Raw genomic sequence first — 8,675 nt, forward strand, 5'->3', positions numbered from 1 at the left:
GGGGGCGGCCCCCGGCTCTCCCTGCTGGCGGGGCCGCGCGCTGACGTGGCGGGCGTTGCCATGGCAGCCACCGGCGCGCGCGCCTGCGCTGCCCGCAGCGGCCGTTCCGATTGAGCCGTCGTGTCTTCCACGCCCCCACCACTCGCGGCGCCTATTGGGCGGGAGGCCGGCACCACGTGGCGCAGGGCGGTGACGCCGCGCCCAGCAGCCAATCAGGACGCGGGACACCGCCTGCCATTGGCGGCCCCCGGGCGGCGGGGGGCTATAAAATGGCGGCGGGGGGGCCGGGCCGCCCAGTGGCGGCGGGCGGGATGGAGGCGGCGGTCGGGGCGGAGGGGGACTCGGCGATGGCGGCGCTGGGGCAGCGGCTGGCGGCGGGCGGGCAGGGCCACGTGCTGCGCTTCTGGCCCGAGCTGGACGGCGCGGCCCGCCGGGCGCTGGCGGCGGAGCTGGGCGACATGGACGTGGCCGAGATCAACCGCTTCTTCCACCGGGCCCGCGGGGATGGCAGCGGCGGCGCTGGGGCGGCAGCGGGGCTGGACGCGCGGATGCAACCGGTGCCACGGGACGTGTTGGGCAGCGCCTCCCGCGACCGCGGGCTGCTGCCGCGCTGGGAGAGCCGCGGTAGGTGCGGGAGGGCGGCGGGGCCCGGCGCGGCGCGGTGCGGTGCCGGCGCGTTGGGCCCCACGCGTGTCTGCTGTCCCGGGCGCAGGGCTGGCGGAGATCGCGGGGAGCCGCGTGGCTGTCCTGCTGCTGGCCGGCGGGCAGGGCACCCGCCTCGGCGTCCCCTACCCCAAGGGCATGTGCGACGTGGGGCTGCCCTCCCGCAAGACCCTCTTCCACCTCCAGGCCCAGCGCCTGCGGCGGCTGCAGCAGCTGGCGGAGGAGCAGCACGGCACCCCCTGCCACATCCCATGGTGAGACCTGACCCCGTGGGTCGCAGCCCTCCAGGGCGGCAGGGTCAAAGCATTCTGGGGTGGCCTTGGTGGGACAAGGCTGGTGGGGTGGTGAGGGCAGCGCCCTGTTGGCGTTGGTGAGTCAAGGTCCCAGGGGTTGGCATTGGTAAGGGCCCGTGGGCATCACCCCAGCTGGTGTTGGCTGGGTTAATGGGCCGTGGGCACTAACCCAACTGGTGTTGGTGGCTCAAGGTCCTGTGGATTGGTATTGTCCTATTGGCATTGGCTGGATCAAAGCCCTCATGGCTGGCGCTGGTAGGTCAAGGTCTTCTGGGTTGGCATGGGCCCAGTTGGCATCAGCAGGCCAAGGACCCATGGGTTGGTGCAGGTCCCATTGGCAGCCCAAGGAGCCATGGGTTGGCACCTCTTGCCACCAGTGCTGTTGCTGTGGGCATAGCCCGTTGGAGGTAACAGGTCAAGGCCCAGAGGGCGGCACTGGCATGTCCTATGTTGTCAGGCTCAGCCCCACAGCCCCATGTGTCGTGTCACCTGTGGCCAGCCTGCTGCATGGGGTGGCAACCGTGCAAGGCAGTGGTGGCCTGGGAGGCAAGGGGCTGCAGTGGCACTGTGAGCAGGAGGTCGCTGTCATGGCAGGAGGTGGCTGCTGCAGCTGGCTGTCCCCCCCACTGCACAGGGTGTGGTAGGGTTTTGGAGAAGTGTGTTGCAAGGAAGGGTGAAGCCCTTTGTTGGCTTGCCAGAGAGGTGGGACTGCAGCAGGTCAGATCCTTCTAAACTTCGGGGGGGGGGGGAGCGGGGGAAGAAACCTATGCTGGGTGTTACAGGCTGAAGCAGTTCCCCACGTTTGGGATGAGGGGTGTGAGACCCTGCCTCTCCTCCTTGCTCATTGGGTCCTTTCTGCTCTGCAATAGGTACATCATGACGAGTGGTCGGACTATGGAGTCCACCAAGGAGTTCTTCATGAAGCATCGCTACTTTGGCTTGAAGAAGGAAAACGTAATCTTCTTCCAGCAGGGCATGCTGCCTGCCCTGGGGTTTGATGGGAAAATCCTGCTGGAGGAGAAGGGCAAGATTGCTATGGCACCAGGTCAGTGGCCAGGAGTTGGCGGGAAGGCTGCACGGGGGGTGAGACATGGTGCTGAGGATGAGCTTTTGAAGCTGGAGCCTGCGTAGGGCAGTCTCGCAGTGTGACGTGGCCCGGGGGTGACGCAGGCTGGGAGGTGTCCGTCTTGGCGGGGAGGACCAGGGTGGGGTATGACTGTACTGATGACCCTCCACCCCAGTTCCCTGGGGAAGGAGGATGAGCGTGGGTGGGTGATGGGACAGCTGGATGTTGCTGTGGTCCCAACGGTTTGTTCCCTCTGCAGATGGCAATGGGGGCCTGTACCGGGCCCTGGGGGTGCACGGCATCATGGATGACATGGAGCGGAGGGGCGTGCAGAGCGTCCACGTCTACTGTGTGGACAACATCCTGGTGAAGGTGGCTGACCCCAGGTTCATTGGATTCTGCTTGGAGAAGGGAGCAGACTGCGGGGCCAAGGTATGGTTTCGGGGGCAGGCAGGCACCGCTTCCCTGGAGCGAGATGGGATTTGTCCTGCTTCTTGCCTGGCTTCCCTGCCTCCACCCAGAGTCCCACCCGCCCCTGGGGTCTGGCATCCTGGAGAATGCGGGGCGTCACTGGCCCTTGCCTGATGCTTCTCCCCTCCTGGCAGTACCAGAGCTCACGGATCCCCGAGTCCCTGGGGCTGAGAACTGCTGGGGAGCCCCGTGGGGCTGCCTGGTCCCCACCCAAATGCTGGGCAACTCCAGCAGCCGAGATCCCTGCTGCAGGCTGCCAGCTGTCCCCGGCCCTGACGTCCTGGGCACCAGGCCGGGAGCAGTGGGTGCAGCTGACCGCCGATGCTGAGCCCCGCCCCGTGTCTCTCGTTGCACGCCCAAAGCTTTACTTAAAGGCTGGATTAAAAGCCAAGGGGGCTGTGTGGTTGTGTTTGCGTTGGGCTTGGCTCTGGTAAACAGATGAGAGGGCTTGCTGGCCTTGAAGCTTTCAGAGAGTGAGCTGGGAAAGGGAAAGCAATTCCTCCTTCTGCCCGGAACAAGACAAGGAGGAAATAAACACTAGCCTGCAGAAAGGAGAAAGCCTTGGGACCCTGCAGGCTGCCCTGTCGTGGCAGTGAAGGGCAGGGAGTTGCTGGAGGGGTCCCATGCCCAGAGGGAGGTGTATGGGGTGCGAGGAAGAGGAGGGAGGTCAGGTGTAGGGGGGTGGCTCTGCTCAGCCAGCAGCCTTCTGCTTTGTGCATGGCGGGCTGGGTGCTAAAAATATCTGTGCCCTCTGCCAGCCACACTTGGGCTTGGTGCCAGATCCTGCCCGCACCCTCTGGGTGTGCCTGACACCCTGTCACCCAGCCCTGCCTTCTCGCCCTCCTCTGTTCACCCTTTCCAGAAGCGCCTGAGAAGGGAGGGCTGCAGCATGCCTATCTGCTGTCCTGCGCAGGAGGACGCCTCCACGAGCCCTGCTAGATACAAGAGAGTGTATTTGAAGTGCAGGGCTTTGGGGGTCTTTCCCTGACAGTGCTCCCCTTGGGCAGGTGGTGGAGAAGACCAACCCCACAGAGCCAGTCGGCGTGGTCTGCCAAGTGGATGGTGTCTACCAGGTGGTGGAGTACAGCGAGATCTCGCTGGCCACCGCCCAGAAACGGGGCCCGGACGGGCGGCTGCTCTTCAATGCGGGCAACATCGCCAATCACTTCTTCACCACCGCCTTCCTGAAAGATGTGGTCAAGTAAGGGCCCAACTCTCGTGCCTCTGCTCAGTCCTTTCTCTGAGATAAGGTTTCCCCCGGCCATTGCTGGCTGCTGGTGCCAGAGCACAGGTGTGTGGGGCCATCCTCACCTGGCTGCCGTGGGGATGAGCAGCCTGCAGCTGTCCTGCTGCAGCAGTGTCTGAGCTGGGAGGCTCGTGACATGCCTTTCTCGGGTGAGTGACAGCTCTTTCTTGGCCCATTGCAGCACTTACGAGCCGCGGCTGCAGCACCACGTAGCTGAGAAGAAGATCCCACATGTAGACATCGTGACAGGGCAGCTGATCCAACCCGAGAAGCCCAACGGGATCAAAATGGAAAAGTTTGTCTTCGACATCTTCCAGTTTTCTAAGTACGCTCTGTTCTCTCTGCGGGGAGCAGGCTGCTGGCTCTCCCTTGGGCAGCTCCGAGAGCCTCTTGGGAGGTGCTAGGGCTGTGCCCACCAGCGATGCCCCAGGGTCAGAATGGGATGCCAGCTCCCATGCTGTGGACAGTTGTGCCCTGAGATGAGCAGGGACATGAGTGGCAGGGACAGGCGCTGTGTGCCTCTTGCTTGACTGAGCCCTGTTCCTGTGCCAGAGGAGCATCTGACCTACAGCCCAGGTCCTCTCCTCGCTCCTTTGTGGTGATGAAGACAGCCTGGCAGTGTGGGCTGCAGGGGGGCCATGCTCCCCGCTCAGCCACCCTGGCAGGGGAGAAGCCAAAGAGGCGGGGAGCAGCTGCATTTCCCAAACCTGACCCCTTACCCTGTTCTCCCTCAGGAAGTTCGTGGTGTACGAGGTGCTACGCGAGGATGAGTTTTCTCCCCTGAAGAACGCAGATAGCCAGAACGGCAAGGACAACCCCACCACAGCACGACACGCCTTGATGTCCCTGCACCACTGCTGGGTTCTCAATGCAGGGGGGCACTTCGTGGATGAAAACGGCACACGCATCCCTGCCATCCCTCGGTGAGTTGCTGCTCCCAGAGCTCCTGCATCCTCTTTGGGCTGGGTACGAAGCACCAGGCAGTCCCCAGCCCGTCTCCCTTTCAGCATTCCTGAAACCAGCGTTGCTGGAATGAGCAGCCATGGGTCCCTTTTCCTGGTGGTCTATGGGGCAGAGCAGGGTGCAGGCCAGGCAGTGGCTGTAGGACGGACGCTCGCTTGGTCAGCAGGAGCTTGTCTTTTTGATTCAGCCCCCGTGAGCCGAATCCTGCTGGTCTCCATTGCACAGCCAAGGTTGCACATGCAGGGAGGAGGTGGCTCCCTAAAGCCCAAGCACGCCAGCAGGTCTGTGCAGCAGCCAGGCAGGAGTCGCAGCATCCCTTGACCGAGAGACCTCCCGCTGCCCCTCTTTGGAGAACCACAAATGCCAGACTTGTTCTGCTCTGTTTCTTCCCCACCCTTGCTAACCCTTGTTTATTCCCACATAGTGTCACAAACGGAAGGTCAGATGCCACCCCCGCAGATGTCAATGACAAGTAACTATACCGTGCAGCGTGCATGGTGGCGGGGCTGTGCTTAGGTACTAACGGGCTGCAGGCGAAGCAGCGCACCAGGCCGCGGTCGCTGCAATGGGTGCGCGCTGGTGAGCGGGCGCCCGTAGTGACTAACGGGGCCGGGGGGCTCGGGGCCGCATGCTGGGAGTGGGGCATGTCTGTTTCACTACAGAACCCCCGCAGACGCTGCTTCCTCACGGTGACGGGCAGTAGGCAGCATCTGCTCCCTCCTGGGTTCCTTTCTGCAGAGGCAGGTGGGCGGGATGCTGTTGCGAAACACGCTGGCGTGTCCCTTCCCCTGTTTGTCACACCACGGCATAGTGCAGCCTGGACTGATCCCGGCCGGTCCCATAGCTGGAGACAGCTGCCGTCTCCCGGTGTCCACCAGGCGTCCAAGCAGATTGGAAACGCGATTAAAAACATGGAGTAAACGTCAAGCGGGCTTTGATGTAGCATGTGCAAATCTCAGCGTAGGCGGCCAGCTGTGCTTTTGGTGACTTCAGCTCTTGAGTTTCCAAGACCCAGACTCTGACACCAGGGAAAGCCCCTGGCTCAGCACTTGGAAGTTTACAGAAGTAAACGGGAAAGTTGACAGAAGTGTTAAAAAGCGACTTCTGTGCTAGCAGGGTGTTCTTCTGTAGGCAGAGGGTGCATCAGTGAGGCTGGAACTCGGAGCTGGTGAGCGTCAGTGACCTGGAGACTCAAGCAAGCTTGTTACCTTCAGGAGAAGCTGCATCTGCTACTAGTTTCTGATGGATACACCTAGGCTCTTTGGTTTTAATTCAAGACTCCAAGTGATTTCAGGCTTATAAATAGGCCATCAGACTGGTTGTAATGTAGGATAAAGGGTACGCTTTATCCTATGTTTTTTGTTAATGGCAATTTCTTTTTTCTTTTTTTTTTTTTTAATTTAAATTATTATCTTGAAACAAATCCAGCTGTAAGGCAAACAAGTACAGGGGCTGGGTTAGGATGGGTGAGTTTTATTGACTCAGAGCTGGGATGGGAGGAGGCTGAGTGAGTGTGTGGCAGCAGGGATGAGCTTCCACTGGGGCGAGGGGAGCGTCACGTGTGACGTCCTGCGATGCCTCCCTGGGTGTGAAGGGGCACCCCGGGGTGCCTCCACAAGGCTGCATCTCCCTGGCCGGGCTTACACGCCAGCCGGATGCAGGGAGCATCTGGGGGGGTCCTACAAAGGCTGGTGGCAGCAGGAAAGTGGGGTCAGGGACCCCACGTTGACCCCTGCCCAGCAGTGCTGCTGTGGCTGTTCTTGGGGCCAGGCTGCAGCGGCCAGACTGGCGTGGGTCTGCCATTGTCCTCACCAGCTCAGGCCCCTGTGCGGAGGACGGAGGAGCTGAGGCAGTTGATCTAAGAGGCAGGAGGAGCGGGCAGTAGGGAGCTGCAGGGAGTATTTCTGAGTGAGCAGACAGGCTTACCCTGTGTCCTCCGGTTGGGCTTTAAAAGAGGAGTGTGTTTGAAAAAGACCTGTTGTAGCCTGCCAAACAGGAAGGTGCTGTGAGTGCATCTCTTATCACCCTAAGGATGCAGGAAGAGGAGGAGGAAGGGGTGACTAGCTTGCGTGCAGGATCAAATACAGCGGAGCTGTGGTCCAGGCCGGGGGTACGGGTGCTGCTGTCGTTGCAGACATGGAAAGGCACCTAGCTCCTCATTAAAGCCACATCTAAAGCTCTATTCCCTTTCAGTCGTTGCTGGTATCTAAACTTTAGCTCGCACCTCTGTGGAGAGCACGCAAGGCTTGACTAACCCAGGGCAGCTCTGCGCTGGTGGGGTCTGCGTGGGCCAGCAGCCGTTGGCCCCCAGCCAGGCGCTGTCCCCCCGCACTGGCATCTTGCAAGATCTCTGGGCCCTGTCTGCGTTTGCCGGTGGGATGTGGCTAACCCTGCTGACGTTTGGTTTTTTGTTTGTTTTTTCCTTTCCTCTGCAGCTTGAAGGATGCAAATGACCTACCAGTCCAGTGTGAAATTTCTCCTCTCATCTCCTACGGTGGTGAAGTGAGTACTGGCTCTCCACAGCTCAGGCACCCTTGCAGATGAACTAGGCTGGCGGGGAGGGGGGGAGCCACGAAAGCGTGACTTGAATTCGCTGTGGAGCTTTTTGAGGCAGCGTCCCCTGAGCTGCTAGCATGGGAGGGAACCAGAGCCATCTGTGAGCAGTTTAGCAGGTCAACAGGGCAGGTGATGCGTGGTGACAGATTGCTCCCTGAGAAGCCCAATCCCTTTAGCTGTTGCTTTTCTGCCGCGGCAAGGCAGGACGGGGAGCAGGGCACAGCCGGTGTCGATGGGCTGCATGCCTGCATCTGCCTGCAGCATCGAGGCCTGCGCCAGACGTATCCTCCCTTGGGTCACACGTGAGGATCCTAGTGAGCAGGCCAGCGGCGTTCGGGCTCCTAACGAGCTGCTTCATCCTTCCGTAGGGTCTGGAAAAGTACGTGAAGGACCGAGAGTTTCGCACACCTTTGATTATTGATGAGGACGGGATCCATGAGCTGGTGAAGAATGGGATGTAGCGGCAGCACGGTGCCCAAGCCGGGCTCTCTGTCCTGTCTGGTGGGCTGGGAATTCGGACACATGAAGGTTTATAGCTGTAACTGGTAGGGTCTGGCCCTGCTCGCTCTGGCCCTGTGCAGAGGAGGATGCAACCCACTTGGTTCTTGGCACGTTGTACACGTCTATTTATATTTTAATTTAAAAATGAAACACTTTATGGATTCCCCTGCTGTGAAGCACAGCTATGGCGCTGCTCTTTGCACTCCAGGCTGTGGGCATTTATTTTTAAACATGTATATAGTAATAGTCATTGTACATGCAGAGGATTTTTATGGTACGGGGCTAGGGTTAATCTTGAATTTTTATTTTTCTCAAATCTACATGACTATTTTTTTTAATGGGGTCCTTGTCATTGCCCGTGTCCTCCCTTCAGATCATCCTTTGTATATTGCACAACTGGAAGCACCCGATTAAACTCCGAGTCTCTCCTGTCTGTCATCTGGTGTTGTTTTCGTGACGGTGCCTTTCTGCCAAGGCTCTGCTCCTAGAGCAGAGGTCCGACTGCGTCACACCAAGTACCCCGCTCTGCCCAGCGCAGCAGGGGTTACTCCCTGGGGGGGGGGGGCCTGCAGGCAGGCAGCGCTCATTTGGGGCGTTTCTGGAGGAAGTGGAGGGCTACGCTCCCCTGGGCGAAGTCACCAAGTCCCCTGAGTGCCAAGGTGGCTGTTGGGCACACCAGGCTCAGCTGGGCGCTTGGGGGAACCGGGGCCATGCGGGGGGTCCCGACTTGTGCCATGGCTGCTGGTGGCTTGCTGCGGGCCAGCTGGGCTGCGTGTGGCCAAGGCAGGCTGGCGGCTGCGGGTCCCAGGAGAGACAGCCCGGGATGGGGGCCAGAGCGGATGCAAGGAGCCGGTGCGGAGTGCTGCGGGTGGTCTGCACCACTGCCTCCCCCTGCCCGCCAGCTCTGCTGAGCCCT

The 8,675-nt window shown here is 60.7% G+C and overlaps 1 protein-coding gene across 1 annotated transcript; it reads left to right on the forward strand.

Moving 5' to 3' along the window:
- Positions 1 to 311: 311 nt before the first annotated feature.
- On the forward strand, positions 312 to 8,192 carry UAP1 (UDP-N-acetylglucosamine pyrophosphorylase 1). The gene is made up of 10 exons (XM_086753152.1): positions 312 to 624; positions 713 to 917; positions 1,826 to 2,001; positions 2,282 to 2,454; positions 3,501 to 3,694; positions 3,921 to 4,064; positions 4,474 to 4,662; positions 5,127 to 5,174; positions 7,138 to 7,204; positions 7,627 to 8,192. Exons 1-10 carry the CDS (start codon positions 312 to 314, stop codon positions 7,717 to 7,719), a joined length of 1,602 nt encoding a protein of 533 aa, XP_086609278.1. The 3' UTR covers positions 7,720 to 8,192.
- Positions 8,193 to 8,675: the final 483 nt, after the last annotated feature.

Source organism: Chlamydotis macqueenii, chromosome 8 (assembly GCF_036417535.1).
Source record: "Chlamydotis macqueenii isolate bChlMac1 chromosome 8, bChlMac1.mat, whole genome shotgun sequence".
In the NCBI taxonomy this organism is placed as follows: domain Eukaryota; kingdom Metazoa; phylum Chordata; class Aves; order Otidiformes; family Otididae; genus Chlamydotis; species Chlamydotis macqueenii.

Bases quoted from the DNA above. Each gene is read 5' to 3' on its own strand.
- UAP1 (XM_086753152.1), top strand. From the start codon at position 312: ATGGAGGCGGCGGTCGGGGCGGAGGGGGACTCGGCGATGGCGGCGCTG. The intron at 3,695-3,920 runs GTAAGGGCCCAA...GGCCCATTGCAG, and splicing joins TTCCTGAAAGATGTGGTCAA to CACTTACGAGCCGCGGCTGC. The intron at 4,663-5,126 runs GTGAGTTGCTGC...ATTCCCACATAG, and splicing joins CGCATCCCTGCCATCCCTCG to TGTCACAAACGGAAGGTCAG.